Source organism: Microtus oregoni, unplaced genomic scaffold (assembly GCF_018167655.1).
Source record: "Microtus oregoni isolate MIOR12 unplaced genomic scaffold, Mior012 000013F_ref0000133, whole genome shotgun sequence".
Lineage (NCBI taxonomy): Eukaryota > Metazoa > Chordata > Mammalia > Rodentia > Cricetidae > Microtus > Microtus oregoni.
The window spans coordinates 48,757,220-48,781,096 of NW_024543072.1; the positions used below are offsets into that span (position 1 = coordinate 48,757,220).

The 23,877-nt window shown below is 37.1% G+C and overlaps 1 protein-coding gene across 1 annotated transcript in view; it reads left to right on the forward strand.

Moving 5' to 3' along the window:
* The window catches only part of Pla2g4a (phospholipase A2 group IVA), a 139,304-nt gene that overhangs the window by 83,981 nt on the left and 31,446 nt on the right, over positions 1-23,877 (forward strand). The window contains exons 8-12 of the mRNA XM_041662737.1: positions 7,181-7,317; positions 14,708-14,930; positions 16,119-16,233; positions 22,185-22,322; positions 22,439-22,531. Coding sequence (XP_041518671.1) covers positions 7,181-7,317; positions 14,708-14,930; positions 16,119-16,233; positions 22,185-22,322; positions 22,439-22,531 — 706 coding nt within the window. The remainder of the gene's footprint in view (positions 1-7,180; positions 7,318-14,707; positions 14,931-16,118; positions 16,234-22,184; positions 22,323-22,438; positions 22,532-23,877) is intronic.

Sequence of the window (23,877 nt, forward strand, 5' to 3'; positions counted from 1 at the left end):
GAATATAAGAGAAATTGGCTCATGTATGTTATGGAAGCTGAAAAGTGTTTTGATATGCTGTTTACAAGGTAGAAATCCAAGGAAGTTGGGGATATAATTTCATTTGCATCTGGAGGATTTGATGCTGGGGCTATGATGCTGGGGCTATAGGCCTAAGGAGTAGAGTTACTGGAATGGTGGTACTGGTATCATGTCTTAGAGATCCAAGACCTGAGAACCCAATGGCAATAAGACATAGATCCATATCAAGCCATGCCAGTTCACGTAGAGGACAGAAGGCATATTTTATGGAGCCCAGTGATTCAAACACTAGTCTTCTTGGAGACCATCCTCAGAGATGAATGGAGAAGTACTGTTTTACTAATCTTCTGTCTGGGTGTCCCTGAACCGAGCGAGTTAACAAGACACTTATCATCACATCTTGGACTCTTAACACCCAACATCAGAGCAGTGCACTTGTTAGCATAAACCTTGCAATTGATGCAAACTTGTCCAAAGTCTGTAGTTTATGTAAGGGTTTGCAATTAATGTACATTTTATGTGTTTTGAAAAGTATGTCATGGCCCATGTCTGCAGTATTGGGGGATAGTTTTGTTGTCTTGAATACCACTCATTGTTCTCCACATGGTTAATTCTCTCTCACACAAAACCTCTGACATCCACTCATCTTTCTTTTTTCCATATAGTTTTACCTGCTATATCATATAATCTTGTAGAGGGGAAGTCTGATAACATGAAGTCATATTAACATGAATCAGATTGGATTATTTCACATAATAATAATGTAAATTCCATCTTGTTCCACATCTTCACATGATCTAGTAGCTTCTTTCTTTCTTTCTTTCTTTCTTTCTTTCTCTCTCTCTATCTCTTCCTCCCTCCCTCCCTCCCTCCCTCCCTCCCTGTCTTTCTTTCTTTCTTTCTTTCTTTCTTTCTTTCTTTCTTTCTTTCCTTCTTACCAATGAACAGCTTCTCATTGTGTAGATAGAGCACAATTTATATTTTCTAATACAGGATTAACATTTTTCCCCTTTATTTTTATTTTATCTATTTGGGTGTTATGTGCACAGGTGTCTGTTCACTGCACGCATGTAGCTTCCATGAAGATGAGAAGGGGGCTTCAGACTGATCCGTTGGGACTGGAGTTACAGAGGGTTGTGAGCTGTCATGTGAATTCTGGGAATTGAAGACAGGTACTACGGAAGAGCAGCTAGTGCTTTTAACTCGTGGCCCAACTCTTTAGTCCTTAATACATTATTCATTTTTTAAAATAAGGCATACGAGTACTAACCTTTATTAGAAAAACATCCTCAAGAAATGTATATAGAAGTAAGATTTTTTTCTAGCTAACTTGACAACATTCCTTAACTGACTTGAGTTCCAAACTAAAAGAGGATATAAAAAGTGTTTCAGTTCTTCATATTTCAGAGCAAAGAGCTGCAAAATACCATCAAAAAACGACCAAGTAGTCAAAAAATGACTTCTACTTATACAGAATTTAAAATAAAGTAATTAAGAACAGTTATTGATGGTACAGTATTTTAATTTTACTTTAACATTTTTTTTTAAATTTGAGTGAATATTCAGTAATATATTTTATAATCTTTTTGAATGATCTATCCTTTTCATTTGCCTATCTATCTATCTATCTATCTATCATCTATCTATCATCTATCATGTATGTATGTATGTATGTATGTATCCTTCCATCCATCTCCCTCTCTTCATCATCATTGTCTACCTATTACACCCTATGTCTCTGCCTTCCTTTCTGTTCTACCAATCTATTTCTATAAATGAAATTTATGAAGAAAAACTGCTGAAATAATGAATGATGAAGTTTCTTGTTAGTGATAGAACAATTCTTGGCTTATTTTCATGAGCTTTTACTATTAGTTGAATATTTTAAGTTAACATAATTTTATTCATTAAATTCACAAGTAGACACACTTTCACACACACACACAGGGTTTCAGTGTTATTGCGAAATAAAGGCAAAGTACACTTGGACACAAGATACAGCAACTTAGGAAGGGCACCTGATGAACACCCATATGCCACTAGTGATGGCAGGTTTCCAACTATGTTTTCAGGGAGCCATGAGGTGGGACGTCCATTGCTAATGTTGGCATGGCTTTGATTACTGTGAAGCCAACTAACTGTAAGGTACGATGCTGCTTATGGGGGACTTCTGCCAAAAAGAAACAAAAGGAAAGTGAAGCCTCCATTTAAATTTCTATTTAAAATAAAATGAAGGTAGCTGGTTCTTTTTTATTGTGTAAGTTGGTTGTCACCCTGACAGATCTCTTGAAGAATTTATGACATGTTTGGTTACTAGATTTGTTTGGTTACTTGTATTGGGAGAAGCTTCCTTCTTATCATATTTAATCTGTTTTGTTTTTTGTTCTTTATTTACTTTTAATGCACGCAACACACCTTTCACAGCAATTCTGCGACTTCTTTTTGTTTCCATCTTTGTTTTCTGTTGTTAGACTATTAGGGCCTATAATTTTTATTTCAAGTTGTTCTGATTTCTATATCACTGATCAAGACAACTGTGTTAGCTTCTGGAGAAGATAAAATTTGAGATGGGTAGCACTTAAGGCTCTTTAGTGGGTTTAAAGCCTTGTTTGGACAAGAGCTTTTTAATAAGATTAAGCTAATGATGTGGGAAGTGAACAGATGTGAGTGGAGGATGCTGACATTGGTGGGAAGGTGGGAGAGTACTGGCCGTGCCATGCCAATTGAGCTTGCTGGAATGCAAAGCAGAATTTTTACATTCATGGTCATCTCTATCCCTCCCTCAGAAGACCCTTGACTCATTACTCAGCCTCCCTATTTGCTGTTCAGTTATTTGCAGCAATTTTATTTATTTTTTTTTTTTACTACAGCACGCCCATTATTCTATTCACAGCTAGTAACTTGGCTCCTAATCAAAGACAAATTAAAATCAAGAGATAAGAGATCCATACATCTTTCTCTTTTTAATTTTTGGCCATAAAGTTGACACATGCAGCCCATGATTTTCCTCTGTGGTTTCCTCTCCTACTTTAATGAGGAGATTTCCTTTTCTTTCTAAAGCAGATCCACATCAGACACATGTCACAAGGAACCATAGTAGTTAATTATTTAGTCCTTCCCCTCCCCTCCCCATCTAGGTTGTCAGCTTCCGCTTGAGTACAGATATTTTATATAAAAATGCATACCTGCTCTTCATTCACAGCCGACTTTGCATCCTTTCATGCTCCAGGCATCTGCCTTCAGTGTTGGATTGTGTCAGTTCCATGATGAATAGATACCGGCAGTGTCTTACTCCACCTTTCTCAAGCGCAGCTGCTGATGACAGATGTCCTCCTGGCACTTGGAGCCCTTCACTTTACAGCTTCTGCTTCATCATGGGTCTTTGATTTTCTTATCTAATCTTCTTATTTGCATCTTTGATTTTCTCACTAATGAGCCTCAGTATCTCCATCGCAGCACTCCTGATACTGAAAGCAACATCACTGTTCATTGTATGTCCTCTTGCGGCCGTCCTCCTCCTCGCTCTTTTCTGTCTACCCAGAATTCAGAGTGGTCTTCTCAAAACACGAAGTTGACTGCATTAAATCCTTCTTTTGAGCAAAAGTACATTGTTTGTCTTTCAGAATATACCATGATGATACCTAAGAGTACTTATATAAATATTCATTTGATGTCTTCTTTTTCAATTAGAATATAACTTTGATGAGGGCCATACAGTGTCTGTGATGTTTTTACCTGTGCATTTCCAATATTTAACATGGCTCCTAAAATATGATGCCCAGTATATATTTTATGTGAATCAGAGAATAGAGTTAGGTGGTAATTGGCATGGCATTTATAGAGAGGTGGAATAGAGGAGAAGGAAGTAAGGCAGGAGGCAGTTGAGGGAGACAGAAAGGAATATCAGGTTTCAAAAACAGAGGAATACCAATAACTGGCTATTAATGAAGAAAACAAAGTTTAGATGAGAGGGTTAGACTCTTAAAGTATACACATCCACAGGCCATATTAATTTGTATGTCCACAAACCATATTGCTGTATATGTCCATGGTCCATATTATTATGGATGTCCACGGGTCATATTAGTGTGGATGTCCACGGGTCATATTAGTGTGGATGTCCACGGGCCATATTAGTGTGGATGTCCGTGGGCCATATTAGTATGGATGTCAATGGACCATATTAGTGTGGATGTCAGTGGGCCATATTAGTGTGGATGTCCACAGGTCATGTTAGTGTGGATGTCCACGGGCCATATTAATGTGGATGTCCACGGGTCATTTAGTGTGAATTTTCATGGGCCATATTAGTGTGGATGGTTTCTAGAATTCTAGTTTGACTTTTATCAACTCCTTCCCTTCTTGATAGAAATAATCAGCTTAGACACAACCTACACCACAGACTGTATCAATACCATTTATTCCCATAAAATATTTTTCTATTATTATCAAGCTAATCTTTGTGTTTCTTAGTCTACTGTTTTTCTGTTTCTTGTAAGTATCTTCATTTTCTCATCAGGACTTTATAGTTGTTCACTGGGAAAGGGGAAGTTGGTTCTTCTCAAGACCCGTCTTACGAAAATATCAAAGTCAAGAAGTCAAGAATGTTCCTATCCTGCTTTTGCTTCTCTCTCTCTCTCTCTCTCTCTCTCTCTCTCTCTCTCTCTCTCTCTCTCTGTGTGTGTGTGTATTTGTGTGTGTACACATTGGTTTTATTGTAACAAAGCAACTTGTACACTTCAACATTTAAAATGAGCATCTCTTTCCTGCCAGTGAAAACCAAAAATCTAAAAATAAAAAAAATAAATAAAAATTAAGTTACAACAGAGAATGTGAACTCCAAATAAACCCCTACAGGTTCTGCTCATTCTCCCGTTGATTGGCAGGGCTCAAGTCATCATTAAGAGAGAATATTATTTTAAAAGTGTCATCTTAAATTGCAAGGGTTTCCATTAAACATCACAATTAAAAAACATGCCAAAGGAGAAGCCATGTTGTCGCAATGCCCACTAACCCCGGCCAGACATCTCAAACCCACCCTTGCTGACCTTCTATACCCCCTTTTCTTTCTTTTTTTTCTTTTCATTAAACAAGAGAAAGTAGACAGCTTTTGATTTTTAAAAAGAGGCCGCGTTCAGTGCAGGACCTTAATGAGTTCAAATCTTGGGCATGCGCTGTGTTTGCTTGTGCTTCAGCTGAGATGATGCCTCTTACAGAGTCAAGGAAATGAATCTTGGGCACGCGCTGTGTTTGCTTTTGCTTCAGCTGAGATGATGTCTCTTACAGAGTCAAGGAAATGAATACCAAGACTGTGATGTATCTAGCAAAATATGCAGAGTGCATAGTAGTTAGTCAACAAAACCATTCAGTATAAACACTGTTAGGTGCTATTGTTGATTGTATAACATCCTGTGACAATAACTGTTAAATGTAATATCCTAAGTTTCCTGCCTGGAGAGTAACCCAATAGTTAAGGTTTCTAATTGTCTAAGAGCTTATGGTTCTAAATACTCTTAAACAAAAACAACAGATATTGCTTTAGATAATTTGGGACAGAAACCTTTGGGAAACATGCAACTTCTTGTTCAGATAAAGTGAATTTTGGTTTTTACATGTTGGTGCCCTTTGAAATCAACTGCCCTTTGGCATGCCCTGTGTGTCCACTTGAAGTAATTTCTCTAAACTATAGCGTTCTCTTTCATCATTGTTGTTGTGGAATTCAAATCTGACTAGCAAGCTTGTTACTGGCACAGTGTCTCTAATTTGAGTAACTTCTCCCTAAGAGAAGAGCTGCTGAGATCAGGAAGGAATTGTGTAGCACCTACCTTCAGACTTTGTTTGTACCATCAGCTTTTCTAGGCCTGGACCTCACTGGTCCACACTGCAGCTTTGAACTTTCTAGTCTCTACAATTGTGTGAACCAATCTCTTATAATGAATGTCTTTCCGTATAGACACACATTGTGTTGGATCTGTTTCCTTAGTGAGACCCAACACAGAACCATGGGAAAACTGTCTTTTGTGATGATAAGAGGTTGCAATCTACGGGAAGGTCAGAGGCCTTAAGCATCTTAGAGCTTTCTTCTCTAAGGAAGAAAAATAATAGGATTTGTAAACCCATACATCAAGAGAGGTTAAATCAAAACACAGGATTTTTTGGTAAATGCAAGGTCATTTCCTGTAATCCTAAGAGAAAGTACGTGAAGTATTTCTTGACACATTTATGCGCAAGTATTAACAATGTTATGACCAAATATAACCTAAGAGCCATCTCTTATCTGATTCTCTTCAAATAGCAACCAGGACTAAAAGATGCACACATTGTTACACAAAATGTTATTTCGGAATGCCTGTTTAGAAGACTATTTTAGCATCCAAATTTACTCCACATGTATTGCACAGAATTGTCTTGATATTATTTGATGTTATACATGAGTATGAGGTGCAGTTTGCCCATGCATCCGGGAATTTCCCTCAATAAATCTTTCCCGTCTCTATAACAACACCAAAAAACAAAGAGCATGGCTTTAGGTGTGAGTTGTACCTTAGTGTGATTCTTGGGTGTACTAGTTATTAGCTGTTTGTTTATGGAGCCTATATTGTGGGTGCTTAACTTAACCCCTTTCAAATGGAAATAAAAATGCCTCTGACCACATGCCTCTCACCCCTCGCTTCAGATCTGTCACCAAAGTTAAAAATGCTTCCTGTAAATGCGCCCTAAAAATCAAGCTGTTTGCCCAACTGACAGATTGCTTCTGCCAACTGTGAAAGTGACAGAGAAGGAGAATTACTCTTCTTAGACCGTTCGGGAAGTCTAAGGGACCAAATGAAGCAATGCCCCCGAAAGCAAGCTTCAGATTGCAACTGCAAACAAGCACAGAGCTTTGCTGTGCTGGTTGCTGTTATAACTATTATTATAATAATACATTTTCCAGTTGACTTTGATTCTTGATTTTTACAATGAAATACTTCTTTAAAAACATTAAATTTACAAAATAAAATAAATAAACATGCGGAAGAAAATTAAATATCGCCAAGATGTGAGTGATACCTGTTTCTTTGTATAACAATGAATTGTTTCTAGCCTTAGAGTTGAAACTGGAAATTAATTAATTTGTGGGTTTTGCTGTTTGTATACCCTCTGTGTTGCTTCATTCCAGGTGCCTGTGGTGGCCATTTTGGGTTCAGGTGGGGGTTTCCGGGCCATGGTGGGATTCTCTGGTGTGATGAAGGCGCTGTATGAATCTGGGATTTTGGATTGTGCTACCTACATTGCTGGTCTTTCTGGCTCCACATGGTTAGTATACATTTTTAGTTGATTTGAATTTTATTTTTCTAAAGGTTTACAATTTATCTAATTCAAATATCATGAAAGGGAAACTTAGAAAATTATATCTTAACTTCAAATTGCTAAAATCTTTCATTCCAAATTAAGAATGTCTTACTATGATAACTACCTGTCTTTAGTTAAAACTTTGGTCATCCATTTACTCTCCAAAGCCTGTTTTGACAAAAATTGTTGTTAGGGCATGAAATAAAAGGATAGCCTGTTGAAGATGATTTTAGATAAAAATGACAGTAGTGGAATAGCATACTCCACCCATAATTAATTTAATCTTTCTATAATTTGCTGATTTGGACTCCTCCAGAAAACATGTCTAAGTCTATGTGATTCACGAGGTATTCATCTTCCTCTTTAGGGCAAATAGGAAAAAAATACAAAATGTTGTAGGCTACAGAAGAGAGAAAATGACTCTGGGCAGCACAGGTGCAGGAGGCCTCATTTGCTTCCATTTAACAGAATATTGAACTATTCCTTTAAGTCTATTTAAACTCAGCTGAGCTAGGTGGATAACTATAACACCCACATGGGTAACATTATTCTCCTGTGAATTTACCTTTTGTGAATATATGTATATAACAGTTTCAGAGAGACCGTACATACTTTTGGTGTGTCTAACCCGTACCAGCACACTGAAAATCATATAAATGGCTGAGCTATGGTGGCACACACTTTTTTTTCCCAGAACTTGGGAAGCAGGGCAGGTAGGTCTCTGAGTTTGAAGCCAGGCTGGTCTATGGAGTAAGTTTCCAGGATAGCCAGGGATATACAGAGAAACCCTGTCTCGAACTCCTCCCCTTCCGCTCCCGCCAAAGAATTTGAATCCTTTCAGAGAGAAAATCAAGTCGTTGGTCTTTTTTAGATGTCTCAAATAAGAGTATTAGCTCATTACAATATGTTTGTCCCTGATCTGGGAGGCTGATTAGGTTATTGAGCCATGGAAAAGTTTATGTGCCGAATTCTTGTATTTTACATGTTTAGTATTCTTTTTTTTTTTAAACACTGCTTGGCCCATTATATCTAGCCTCTTCTCGGCTAACTCTCACACCTGGACTAGCCCATTTCTAATAATGTGTGTAGCACCGATGTTTAGTATTCTTAAAGTGTCTGTCATTTCATCCCACGAGGTGGATATAAGCTTCACTTTTTAACTAGAGAAATTTGACTCACAGGCCAAGTAACTTGTTCATCACAAGATACATCTGCTTTAAGGTTCATATTCTAACTTTTTTGTGCTAAATCCAGTCCTCTCTGAGAGTGTTATTTGTATGATATGGTGTTAGTCCCATGTTCTAAGCAACTGAGCTAACCAGCTGCTTCTGACATACTATATAAAGTTTCCTATATAGATAACCTAGAGTTGCTTAAAAAATATTTTTCCTAAATATGTTGATCCAGATCCTGCAGTTAAATAACCACTAACCCAGGGCCACGTTTGTCACCATCACTGTGCCCTCAACATGATTGATGTCTTCTGAGGGAAGGGTGTAACCGTCATTCTTCTTTCCCTGGAGGAAGAAGCATGCAACTGCCTGTTTAATGAGTAATGAGGTGAAAACACTTGGACCCTTTTGTCCAAACTCTCACGAATAATTTTATTATTTGCTTCTGCTTGATTTTATTTTCTTCACTCAATATTTATTTGATTCTTGTTGCCATTTACTGACTACAGCTAGAGCTCTATTTTCTTAAATGCATCCAATAAATGATGTTTAATCTTTGAGCACTGGGGTAGAGTTATGTATTTTTGACATGGATTAGGCCTGTAGTCGTTTCCTTTGTCCTAGATTACAAATATCTTCTTACATGCTTTTCTCAGGAACCCGAGAAAAAGTCCTGTGAAATGTAAGAGAGTTTTAAGTTTGGGTACACTTTGGAATAGGCATGATATCTGCTCTGCCTTTTTTTTCTTTAAATATTAGCTTTACTATTTTTATTTCATTTCCATGAATGACCCTCTGTCTTTAAATCTTTCTAATAAATGTTCACTCACAGGCCATTTCCATTGGTTGGTACATATTTTCCTTGATTTCCTCTGGTGAAGTTAGGAGCTCAGGGTTGTGATAATCACACATACTGCCCTTCTTAAAGGGAGTGATTAATCCTCTCTGATTGTCCTCTCCTCTGTGTCACCATTTGCTACTTAAACTGCTTTTCTCCTTGATGCCAGGTCTTCTCCACAACCTCCCTTTTGCCAAATTATATCTGTATAACAAGCGTTAGTAATTCCACAGATTTTTCACTTGGATACCTGAGCTATGGTAGTTTAATGTGTAGAATCCTGAGAACACCAAAATGTGACAGATAAAAGAGGAGGAAGACAACTAATAGAATTAGCAAGAAAGCCTGAGAGAGGAGAGTCAAGGAAAAGATGGGTCTCAGAGGTCAGGAATGGTCAGAGCTTGGAGAAACAACCTAGCCTGAGTTTGGAAAATGTTTGTGGTTTAAATTAGGAATCCTCCAATTAAGTTAATAAAAGTTATTTTAGTCATGAAATTACATGAACCAAAAGCAGAAGTTCATATATGGCAATGTGAAACCTGAAAAATAAAAACTGATCAGAAAGGGTAAAAAATAATGTCAGGGTTTGAGGACATTATGGGGTTTACTTACTTTGCTTTTGAAGTTTAAGAGACCTGGATATTTACATAGATGTCTGAGGTAAAAGGAACAGCACATAGTGGTAGTTGAAAGACAAGAAAGTAAAATGTCATAGGTGATAGATAAGAAAGACATAGAGACAGATTACATAGGGAAAATTGCATTGAGAAGAGGAGGCATTTCCTGAGATATAAGCAAGGTTGAGGGTGATTCATGTTAATAATTCATATTTGAGAAAGATGGGTAAGAAAGTAAAAAGTTCAGAGGAAGGAAATCAGGAAGACTTGGAAAAACAAATTACACCTCAGTATTCTGTAATGTTTCATATTCTATGGAGACATGACCATAATTTGGCATAAATGAGATAGTACAAATATATGTGGAGTAGCCCTGGACCTCCCAGACAGTTCTCTGTGATCACAAAGTCAAATTTCAGGTTGGACAAAGCTTCTCTTGTAACTGTAGCTACCTTCAAGTAATTATTTCTGAAATTATTTTTGGATGATTCCTGTGACTCATTAAATCTAAATTCAGGAGACTTGGCATGAGTAAACTAAGGAAAGTCGTGATGGTAAGTCTGTGTTCTCTTGCATAGGCTTTTAGTAAAGCTCTCTTCCTCAGAGAAACTGTTATCTTGTAGCACTGGAAGGGGCTATATAATATATAATTGTAATCACCCTGTTTGTATGGAATCACCCTCTAGAGAGAAATCAAAGTATCTCCATGTCTACAGAGAGTAGTAATAATGCCTCTTCTCTTAAATTGACGAGCATAAACTTTGAGAATGAAAATGTTCACTAAAATGGAGGATTCCTAGAACAATGTGGAGGGTCTTCTCAAGTTATGCAGAATCTTGATTGAGAAGAACTACTTTGATACATTCTCAAGTATAAAAAGTCTTAACGTATACATGTAAGTGTACTCACTCAGTACATCTGAGGGGCTGGGCACCAATACTTTGAAATCTACACTGTGGGCTATAGGATTTGAAGATAGGGATTGAATTTAGCATTTTTCCACTCTGAAGTAGTATAGCATTAAAAATAATACATTTAAAGCCAGGCGGTGGTGGCACACACCTTTAATCCCAGCACTCGGGAGGCAGAAGCAGGTGAATTTTTTTTACTTCGAGGTGAGCCTGGTCTACAAGAGCTAGTTCCAGGACAGGCACAAAAGCTACAGAGAAACCCTGTCTCAAAATACCAAAAAAAATCATATTTAAACATTTAAACCCATTTGTGTAGAAACAGTGAGGTATCTTATATTATTAATATGTTGAAAATTATATTTAACTACTTAGTGATTCTTACATAAGTAAATATAAGACTATTTCATTCATTGTTTTATAGAAGTTCTATCCAATGCACTCTGTTTTGGAAACTTGATTGGCATAATTGGGATCAAAACAAAGACTTATCTTTGGGATTATCACTTGGTGTTATAAATGTGAGCTTCAGGTGGTTTTATATGCAGAAAACCAGTTACATTTTCTTCTGGATCAAGCCAAGGAGACAGAGAAAGAGCTACACAGAAAATCTAGTTGCCTATTATTCTATGTTTAGGCAGTGCTAGGGCCAAAATTCAAATCCAGGTAGTCACAGTGGTATCATGGAAAGGTTATCTAACTCACCCTTGTGAATTCTACAGAGTATGTGTTCATAAGGGTTGAACAGCAAAGACCATGAACTCAGTGCCAATAAACTATTCTAGGTTTTTGTGTTTTGTGTTTGTAAACTGGAGATTAAATTCCCAAGTCAAGTGTTTCCTGAGAAAAATGCAAAGTAAAGATAGAGTGAGGTTGAATGAGTTTTCTTCACCTGTTGGAGGATAGAAACAGAGAATAGAAGATAACCATTCTCTTTGTGATCAAAAGAGTGGTAGGCTCACATCTATATACACTGTGTTCTTTTGGAAAGTTCTATTTCTGGCATGGACATCGTCTGAGATTTTAAGCTACCTCTAACAACTAAGGAAGAGTTTTCTCTTGCAGCAGTGATAGGTGAAAGTTGGGAGAAATACAAGGGAGGAGGTGAGTCTTTAGATCTTGCTAGTGTCTCAAGCCTTTGGGAAGAGTGCTTCTTACAGTTCATATTGATTCATTCCAAATTCAGCTAAATATAGATGAAGAAGTTGTACTGCAATATAAATAGAATTTGGATAATTATATCTGTCTGTGCACAAAAGGAATGACAGCTTTCGGTGGCAGAATGACCGCATCAAACCCCTTTCACTTGGCCTTAAAAAATCATTCTGTGACTCAATGTGAAGTTTTGCTTTCCTTGCTCACATTCATCCTGTCTCACTCAGAAAAAGATATAATGTTTCTTATAATGAAATAGACTAAATTGGATACATTAAATACAGGAATGATAGGAAGGAGAAGTGTTGATGGAGGTATGAAAATGGATGCTATAATGCATAGCCTTCATGAACTTTAAAACTAAGCTTTCCAAAATTCAAAAACATGCAATCTATGTGAAGTTAAATAAAATATATTTTAATATGTTGTAGAGGCAGTAGTAGAATTATTCTTGGTAATTTGCATTGACTTTTTTGTTTGATTTGGTTTGCTGTTAAGGTTTAAACTCAGGGCCTCATACATGGTATCCTAGTGTTCTACCACAGAGCTAAATCCTCAACTATTCTTGGTAATAAAATGAAGAAATCCCTTGCAAAACTCCCAGAAAGAATGAACTATATTCTGGATATTTTCAGAGCACATGAGAGTCTCTATTTATTTTTAAATATTCTGATGCCCTTAAATATAAATAACTGTAGCAACATACGTATCTACTACAGCTTAGCAGGGTCTAGAGCATTGGGTCTTTCTTGATATTCATGAATCATGATGTGGACTTTTAGATAATTGTCCAAGTTGATGGAGACTGTATCTTTCAATTACTCTATGATGTCCTTTTATAGTTTTTTTGGTGGTTGTACTAACCAGAGTTCTGGTAAGCTTTGAATGACTTAAATGTACCAGATGTTAGGGGACAATTATAGATTTAGTTTTTATGATCAAAACATTTAAGTAGCTTTTCTTTTTGGTTGTTAAGCATATGTTCTGTATGTGATCTTTCATATTCCATTCATTAACTTATTTTTTCAACCTATAATCTTGTCCTTAAGAAACTCTGAATACAAAAGTATATTCTCATTTATTATGTAGTGAGAATAATTTGTTTTGTAAGCCTTGAAATCTTGTAAAAATAGTTTAAAAATTAGAGCCTACACATTCAAAGCTTTGGCAGTAGCTTTAGCAGTTTGAGGCTAGAATAAGCTACTTAGTGAGATCATAGGTCATAAACCAAACCAATCCGGGTATGGTGATGTATGTCTTTAATCACAGCACTTGGGAAGCAGAAGCAGGTGCATATCTGTTAGTATGAAACCAATTTAGTCTACATAGACAGTTCCAAGGCAGCAAAAACTACATGATAGAGAGATCCTGAGAAAAAAATAGACAAACCAACCAAATAAAAACAAATCAATGAAAAAAATAAATAAAGCTTACTAGAAGATAGGGCATGTTTTAAATTCTAATTCTTTTTTATTAATCGATTATATGGGCCTATTATTTACTTTGCCAATTCTTTTTTTAAAAACAAAACAAAACTGGATATTTGTAAGTCATTGTGAATCTTTAAGACAGGATCTAGTAGCATCTAACCAGCATAGTGCCTAACCTAAAACAAAGCAGGTCTCAGTAAGAGTTATACTTCCCTTCCTAAAGAGAAGATAAGCCATGATGGCATGTATATAGATTAACAAATGGCTATTTCATGGAGTTGTTTGGGTATAATTAGAGTATCTCTCATCGTGTTTGTTCTGTCCATGCAGTAAACTGTTGCATATATCAGGTTATCTACCAAGCCTGAGAATGGTAATAATAAAAGTTTATTTTTCTTGAAGCAGGTCAGAATTTATTAATGGAGACAGATAAGCAAAGGATCTCTCTGTAGGAGCTCTACAGCACTAGAAATTTTGGTTCATAGCAAGGAGACCAGGAACATAAGATTTCTTATCTGGATAATAAATTCCAGGCTCATGGTGATTTTGGTATCACTCAAAGTGGCCACAAATCTATTGGCCAACAGATTTCATCAGCCAGGAGGCCTTATTCTTCTCTAGGGTGTTTGACTTCAGTTCGTATCTTTAAGAATTCAGAGTTCTACCTTGGGCAAAGTTTTGAATTTTAACTAGTTGGAAATGCACAATTTTAAAAAGAGACAAAAACAGAAAAAGGTAAGGAAAGAGGGGAGAAAGAAAGGAAAACATTTGTCAAGAACTCCATGCACCCATAGTAGTGGACACAATTTCTTCATGTAGATCGGCATCATGGAAAGTGAGATTATCCATTTCCTGACTGCTTTTACATCCAGAAAATCAGTTTATACATGACTCTGAAGCGTAGTCATCCGTGCCCAGTGAGTATGATAAGGACAATCACTCCTGGCAGGCCAGTGGATAGTAGAACTGCTCATGCTTCCCTGAGAACTGGGAGAACTCTCCTTCCCTCTTGTAGATCTATTCTCCCCTAATTTGCTGCCCATCATAGACCAGGCCATTTCTGATTGACATATTTGCTTCTTATAAATTAATGCCTCCAAACAGACAGAGGGTTAGCCAAATCTAACCACCATTCTTTATCTTGTGCTGGAGAGTGCCAGAGCGCCTCCTTTTTTTGGAGATGTCGATGGAATGCTCTTTATCTTTACTAATGACGTCATGACTTTTTTTCCAGGTACATGTCAACCTTGTACTCGCACCCCGATTTTCCAGAAAAAGGCCCAGAGCAGATTAATGAAGAGCTCATGAAGAACGTTAGCCACAACCCCCTCTTACTTCTCACACCGCAAAAAGTTAAAAGATATGTTGAGTCTTTATGGAAGAAGAAAAGCTCTGGCCAACCTGTCACCTTTACTGACATCTTTGGGATGTTGATAGGAGAAACACTAATTCAAAATGTAAGTCTTGGTCAAATTGTAATCCTTCTAACTGTAGTAGGCAATGTAAGTTATTTATGATGTCTGCCAGTGGAGAAGGCACAAGATGTTTTGTACAGTCTATGCCACTCAGTTTATTTCTTCAGCAGTATATGTGCTAAACACATGCACCAGATGTTAGGATTTTTGCTTTAAACTAGTACTCATCAACTAATTCAAACTATTGTCAACTTGACATCTGTGAAAGAACTTTTATATTTTTCTTTTGAAATGTCAAATTCTCAATGTCAATTCCCTTTACGAATGGTATTCTCTTTAGGTGAAAAGGTGAATGCAAATACTGTTAAAAATAGAAAAAAAAAGAGGAGATTTTACTCTCCTCAGCAGATAAGAGCATGTACTTCTCTTGCAGAGGACCTGAGTTAAATTCCCATCATCACTGTCTGGCAGCTCACAACTGCCTGTAATTCCAGCTTCAGGAGGATTCAACACCACTGGCCTCTATGAGCACCTGCGCTCACATGCGCATGTCCACACATAAACAGATATTCATATTGCATATTTTAAAATAATAAATAAATGGCGAGTTTGGGAGTGCATACCTTATATACCAGCACTAGGGATGCAGAACCAGGTGAATCTCTGTGAGTTCAAGGACAGCCTCGTCTACAGAGTGAGTTCCAGGACAATCACATCTACACAAAGAGATCCTGTCTCAAAATGGCAATAATATTAATAAATAATAGTAGTAATATAATAATGGTAATAATAAAAAAGATGACAGAAGACTAGTCATAACCTCTGTCTGGTAAGAGTCAGAAAAGGAAATGTACCATAGAAAACAAATATACTTGATGTATCACCACCGGGTGACATTTCATCTGAAGATAAAGCAGGAGAGAAAGGACATCCTGTGCCAGGGACTCCAGCCGAGAATTAGTTCCCAGCACTACGACTGCCAAATGTCCCTCCACTACAAATGTTGATACAATCCCCAGAGATTTGTTTGTTTTAGAATAAAGATGACATTTTCCACAGAACTTTATTTTTGGTGTCTGTTTGAGTCCAGAGATTTGCAGAAACAATAGGACGTAATTTTATTATAATAATTCAAATAATTTGCTTGAACATAGTATTTCAAATAGTTTTTATCTATATCCATGTCTATGTATTTAAAGTCATTTTGTTCTATTTTGTGTGTATGGACAGAGAATGAGCACTACCTTGAGTAGTTTGAAGGAAAAGGTCAACGAAGCTCGGTGCCCCTTGCCTCTCTTCACCTGTCTCCATGTCAAACCTGATGTGTCAGAGCTGATGTTTGCTGGTATGTTGTCTCGTTTATCAGACAAATCCCTTAAGAAGGAAATTTCTAATGATTTTCTTTATGTAAAAAATTCATAATTTCAGTTGCTAGTTATGATACATGTTCTGTAACAAGACAGTTTGAAACTGTGAAAAATGATAAGCTAGATGATTTTTCTGATTGGGAAGGGTATTCCCCAAGACTGAATGTGATGCCTGTTCATTTAGCTCAGTGAAAGGGAGAGTAAATTGTGAACGCAGTCAGTTGTTGAATGGTTCGTTTTCTACTGACTGCTGACAATGGGATGCCTGGTGTGTTACAGCCATGTTTATGCTTGTAACTGAAAGGCAGAATGCCTTATTTCTAATAAATGAAGTTCCACGTGTTTCTTCTGTGGCTTCAGTTCTCAGGTGCTGTAAAAGTACATGTGTTTCTGTGGAATCCCAGCCACAGTCATATTCAATGCAGGGATGTCATTGACTGTTTTTAGGGACACACAACTGCATAACTTCATTCACATTGAGCTCTTAAAAATCCAACATGGATTAGTAGATGTAAATTCATCACCCTTTTGTAATATAACTCTCTTTTTGCCTTGACTAAATATTCTCATGCAGTAATCCTTAATAGTTTATTTAAAAGTGATTTGTTCACTAATATATTAATATTTATTAGTAACATGGATTAAAAGGTTTATTGTGCTATGGTTTCCAGAAAGTGTTATTTACATATATTATTTTAATCCACTTTTAGTGGATCCTAGGGAGGTAAGTATTTTTAACTTTGAATCACAGAAGAGCCAGTAAAATCTCAGAAACACGGTGTGATCTGTATAGTCAGCATGAGTAACATTCTACTGCAGAACTGAGAACTGACTTTGGAAAGCCTTTGTTCTTCTAATAACATCATATTGGTTTATCTGATAACTGATCTTATTGGACACAGATTTGTTGGCTCTCAGAGTTACCCCCGTCTCTTGCTACAGCATTTCATTCCTGCCTGTAAGAGCTTGCTCTTTGTTTGGGAAGTTTACAGTAAGCATTAAGGAAATGGAGAAAGAATACAGCTATCTTTGGGTGAACTTTCATTGACTTCTTGTAGCCTGCATCCCTTCATCTCTTAGTAATGTTCTGACAAAAGCTTGTGATAAAATATAGAAAATGTGTCAGTGCCAAGCCGCAATTAAATTTCTTTATATTTTAAGAAATCAGTGTGTTCTGTGAAAGATGGCATAAGAAAAACCACTCTTCAAGAGCTTAAAGATGAATAGGATTTTGTCTATATGGGTAAATTTAATTACTGGGCTGTCAAGAGTGGGAGAGAGGCTTGCATCAGAATGTGCATGTATGCCCGTCAGCAACAAGGACCATAGCTTTGACCAGGGTGTGGTTTATACTGGAGACTTAAGACTTTGTTATACATGAGAAATAAGTGCTGTGATGAAATTGTCCCTTCCTCTAGCTATTCTTTTGAGGAAACTTGAAATTTTGGGGACTGACTGAGACCTTAGCACTAGTATTCTCATCAGACGTCAGTGCTGGGGAAATCATTTTTTACCCCACAAGCACGGGAGATAAGGTCAGAAGGGCATAAGAGTTTAATTTGTAAGCCTTGACTTTTATGTTGAAATTTCTCCAGCAGGTCATTTAATCTCTTTGGTATTTACTTTTCTCGCTATTTTAAATACTATTATTTATTACCTTTACTAGGTGGAGGAGGTTATAATGACAATTCCTGATTTATACATAAACCTAACAGTTATAGAAATATAGATATTTTATTATTGTCACAATTACTAAAACCTTTTTCACATCGGCAACTATTTTCTCAGAGCTTTTAGTTGACAACCATGGACAAGGAAAAAAATTAACTAAAATATGAGTTAGTTTTTCTGGAGGCTAATGGCCCAGGTTCCTCTTCAGTTGTAGATCTTGGATCTGAATGTGTCTGGCCTGAAAATCTGTCTCTATGAGATGCTACACACTATTGACCTTCACTATTAAGCCTCTATGATAAGGAGGGTCAAGTTGTGTCTTTCATTAGCTCTGGGAATTTGGTACCCACCCGGATAAGACATTCTGAGTTGTATATCATGAATGTTCAAGTAGTTTTACTTGAGTGATTAGAAAAGAAAAACATAGAAAGAAGAAAGAAGGAAAACATGTCTTTATTGCGAGAGAATACCTTTTTAACAGAACAGAAAGATTGAAACAATCAGTGAATTATTTTCTAAAGACTGCCAAAGAACCCAATCAGCTAATAGGAGTTTTGTCAACAATTATGCTTCATAAATACCAGAGAATGTTTTTCTTCCAGACTCTTGGAACAGCTTTAAACGGTTTTTTCTTTGGAAGAATTTCAACAAATGAACATTAGTGTTTAAACCATTAAATAATCTGACTCCTCCACTCTGTTACATTGCTGTGAAGATTTAAAGCCACGTTTAAGGCTTTCCAAAGGTGAATAACTTACCTTTACTGAGTATGACTTATGGCTATAGACTAGGCATAAAGATAATAAGTTAATCAATTTTGAGACATAGTTTTGACATGCATATCATGTTTCTGTAGATTCCCAAGTTGTTGGGATTACCGATGCATATCACCATGCCTTGTTTATGGTAACCTTTAAAACAGAAACCATAGTTATGAAACTCACTGCCTTTTCTCCTCAAAAGTATAGTCTCATTGAAGACATAAAACTGAAACCTGGACAAATTAATAATGTACATCTAAAATATAATTTCTGGCTTAAGTATGTAGATATGACATAGGATAACATTGCATAGCTTTACTATAGTCATGAAAATATTTTCCAGAGGTGATTGGAATAGGATTCAAGTTGGACTTGGGGGTAAAAGGCATCTTTGAATAGGAACAGAATGTCATGTTTCGAAAAGAGCCAAAAGTCTGTTCTGGGGATTCACTAACATTCCTGCACCCCTCACTGAGGATCCCAGGACTTATGCATATGCTGTGTAGACTGTGGCCATGAGAAAGACTTCAGTGCTGATTTAGAAGCAATTGTATCTCCAGCTATCTTAGTTTTATGATAATGGGAAATGGTTATTGCTTTGGGGCTGGCGCTGGGCATTTAAATTACTGGGTTAGTATTTTTTCAAAAAAGTCCATTGGTTAGGGGCTAGAGAGATGGCTCAGCAGTTAAAGAACTCTTGGTGCTCTTGCAGAAGACCTGGGTTGAGATCCCACTATCCACATGGCTACTTACAACCATCCTTATTTCCTGTTTCAGAGGATCCTGTGTTTTCTTCTCACCTCTGTGGGCACCTGGTATACATGTGATACAATACATACATGTAGGTAGAACATGCATACACATAAAATAATAAATCTTTTAAAAATGTTTTTTTGAAGTCCTTTGGTAACATAATTTAGGTAGCCAAGAAGGTAAAAATGTTAGGAGCAGGAACTTTAATTTTCAAGTTCAACTTGAATCACTGTGAAGAGATCCTGAGACCAGGGAGATACTCTTCAAGAAAGAGGCAAGTAGATAGATGCTCAATGCCAGTACATCTGGATGACAGATCTTATGCAGTAAACAGAGCTCTAAGCAATCAATGCATCAGTCAGTCAATAGAACATTTATCTGGGCTGATAGTATAGTTTCCCAAAATAGTCAAGTTGGAGAGGAGGGAAGGTGGTGAGGTTGTGTCTTCAGACAAGGGTCGTGGGAGGTGATGATGGAGTATCCCAGTGAAGTGCTGAACAGGAAGTGGAAATGAGCAAGTGAGGATACAGGAGAGAGGCTGAAATTGAAATGTATGAGTCAACTGCTGGAGGGTTGGAACTGAGTAACAGGAGGAGGCCTTCGGCGAGGAGCGGAGGGCAGATCTGAGTGTTTGAAAATGTCTGTCATCACAGTGTGGTCAGCCCACAGCAGCAATTAAGTGGGGATCAATCAAAATGAAAGGGGGAGGAGATTTATGTTAGTTCCCAAGACAGTGCTAGAAATGAAAACATCGGCCCAAGAGTTTCTTGACTAGCCTCTGCTTCACTGCAAGTCATGTCTTCCAATGCCACATCCTTTGGTCTAAAACTGGCCCTTTCAGATGCGCCATTCAGCCTGGATTTAAATGAGGCACGCTATGTCATCACAATTATGATTTTACAGCTTCCTCTCTGGTAGGCAAGTTTTCTTCTCCCTTGAGCAAACAGAACATGTGAAGCATGATCCTTTTTCTAAAACGATGACAACGCACTTCTTGGACATTCAAACGTTTTAGAGTTGAAAGTCAAAACTGTTCGTAATCGATGCAGTTTAGTATCCCCATGGACTCTAATAGTCAAACAGTTTTGTATTTCTCCAATAGGAGGTGTCCACACTCTCAGTTAACTGGGATAACTGATGTAGTAAGAATGCCCCTTGTCCCATATTGAGTTCAGATCAAGGTTTACCACAGAAAAATCACAGAAAAGCTAGTGGATTGTGTCCTTATTTGTCCTGTGGTTGCTGAACAATATATTTGGAATGTATAATTTCAGAAAAGTAAACTGAGCAAAATAGTGAGAGCAGGCATTTTGGAGTTGAGAGGGGAGGAAATGATGTGGGTCTTTATAGAGAATCTTCAGCCAAGATCTCAAACTAAATGTAAAGAGAAGCCATGCAATTGCAGAGAAGAGCAGCAGGTAAAGAATCCCATGGAAATGGCCTTGACTTCTGAGGAACAGCAGGAAGGCTTGGGTGGTTAGGGTGCAATAATATGCAATAATAGAAAATTTGACGCAGGATTGGTTGAAGTGAGCAGATGGGGTGTACCTGCCTTTCAGTCACAGGGTGAGAAGGCAAGAGAAGGCTTTCAATTGGCCTTGGTTTCTGTCATTTCTGTGTTCCCAAGTTTATTTTGACCCCAGTAGGTGGGAGTGGGGTTGTGGGGGGAGTGGGAATGCAGAGGGAAAAGGGGAGGGTTGAGATATTTTAGGAAGTCCCTGTGGAGATCCAGGGAGAGGGTGCAGCACCCTGTGGAGTATGGGATGATGCCTGTGGTGACAAAGACAATGTCTAAAGATAAACCCTCTAGTACTTGGCTTTCCAGATGTGGGCTGTTATGTCAAGGGAGGCAATCCTTAAAGAGAGTTAAAGTAAGAATCCTGCTGTGGGCAGTAATGCTAAGAAAGGAAGTCAATGGAGTGGTGACCAGCACAGCAAAAGTCAGACCCAGACATTTGGAGTTACTAAAATGCAGATCAGTATTAGATTCGGTGATGCCATGGACAGACCACAAGCATCCCAGTGGCTGCTATTAAATGAACTGTGTCGTGGCTTCCCCTATACTTCCTCCATTTCTTAGTTCACTGGGACCTTAATCTTACAAACCACCTACTGATTTTATTCATGCTGTTAAGAGTAGGGACTTAGACCTGAGGACATAGTTGATGTATTCAGGTTATGAGCACAGTTTGTGAGCTACTTCATACGATTTGATCCCAGACTCCCTGGCTCCAGGGTTACGTTGTGCACTGTACCTGACAGTTCCGAACTTGGTGTATTGCTAAGAAATCAGAATAACGTCTTTTGTATTGTGGTTGAAACTTTAGAATACATGATTATAAAAAAAGTTAAGTAAAGGCACAGAAAATACTTCTTCCCCATTTTGTCAAGGGTGTGATTCATCATAAAGAATTGAATTTCTTTGGTTTTCTTAATAGAGTTTATGTCTGAGTTTTTTTCTTTCAGTTTAACAATCTTAAGGTGGACTATGCAAAAGATTTCTGAGTTTTTAAATAAAAAAGTATTCATTTTGTGCCAATTATAAGGGATCTTTTTATATTGTCTTCATCTTTTTTTTCTCACCCACTATACCATATCATGTATTAGGCATTAATCAATATTTTAATTAACTAACATAACGAGAGAAGTTAATCATGGTGCTGTTTAAGTCATTATTAATTATGTGTGTCTCTGTATCATTTTCCTATTAATGAAATGTCTTTTTTTTTCTAAAATACTTTTAGATTGGGTTGAATTTAGTCCATATGAGATTGGCATGGCAAAATATGGTACCTTTATGGCTCCTGACCTATTTGGAAGCAAGTTCTTTATGGGAACTGTTGTGAAAAAATATGAAGAAAACCCTTTGCATTTCCTAATGGGTGAGTGATCAAAAGCTCTCTCTCTCTCTCTCTCTCTCTCTTTCTCACTGTCTCCCTCTCTCTCATTATAAACATGGATGCATTTTAAGTTATTCTATATTTCTCCTTTCTTTTAGGTGTCTGGGGCAGTGCCTTTTCCATATTGTTCAACAGAGTTTTGGGAGTTTCTGGTTCTCAAAATAAAGGTTCTACAATGGAGGAGGAATTAGGTATTGTAAACGTCTTGCATTTATGAAAAGCTACACTGAAAATCAACTTTATTGATAAACAACACATACGTATATGGAGAACATTAACTATTCATAAGGATTTTAATTTATCAGTAGCTCTGTTTGTTGAAACAATCTATGTGTTTCCTAAAAATCCTGTCCATATGATTTATGTCATCGCAGTTGTGAAATTTACAAAGATCACTCACTGTTCTAAGAATAGTTTGTGCCTGGGCATCTCCAGTTCTTTTCCTTGTTATATTTCTAAACACTGTTTTTGTTAATGAGTACTCCTCTTTAAGACAATAAAGGTAGGCTTTTAAAGATTAGGTTTATTAACACACGAATATTGATTTTTTTAGGGATGAATCCATCCCTGTCACATATCGACATATTGCCAACTTCCTAGAATTTTGCTAGTCTATCCTTGATGACACTAGTTCGCAGTATTTCTAAAAAGCAAGCTAAAACTAATGGTTTTCATTAAATCTAATTCATGCTATAAAAATTTAAGAACAAGTTTTGTAAATATTGAAAAAGTAGACAAACTGTATTGTGGACTAGTTGTTTATAGTTTTCATTAGACAACTACAGGGATATGTAGGAATATAGTTTCCTGAATGAATAAATTTGACTTTTATAGAAAGTAGAGCATGCATTCAGGACTTGCCCAAAGTCTTGTGATCTGCATCCAGTAAGTACTATGTTTTGATGGACAGTGGGAAGAAGCCATGGGAAGTAGAGTTAGAATTTTTGGATCCAAGGATGTAGTTCTGTTGGTAGAGTGCTTGTTAGCCCACAAAGTCCTGGATTTGATTCCTAGGAACATAAATCAGGCATGGTGACCCAAATTTGTTACCCTAGTACTCAGGAGATGGTGACAGAAGGACGGGAAGTTCAAGATCATTCCTAGCTACACCACATGGTTGGAGAATTCCTTGGGATACATGAAATCCTGTCTCAGAAATAATTCAAACAAACAAAAAAATGAATGAATGAATTTGGGGCCAGTGTATCAGAGGTCAGGGTTACCAGCCAATTATCTACTATTATTTTTCTTTCCATGTAATATCACAGGTCTGTCTGGGAACACAGAATAAAAACAATGAATTTTTTAAATGCTCAATTCATTTTAATAATATATTTATGTTAAAATCATACCATGTTATTTTTTTCGAATATGTGGCCTTCAGATATCATGAACAATGGCAACTGACACAATGAAGTTTTATATGCATAAGAGAATGGAACTGAACCATGATCTGGAATGCAACCCATGCCATTCTGAGTACTATTGCTCCTGCTAAGGGGACTTGAGTCCAGACGTTGATGGCTCCTTCATCTTC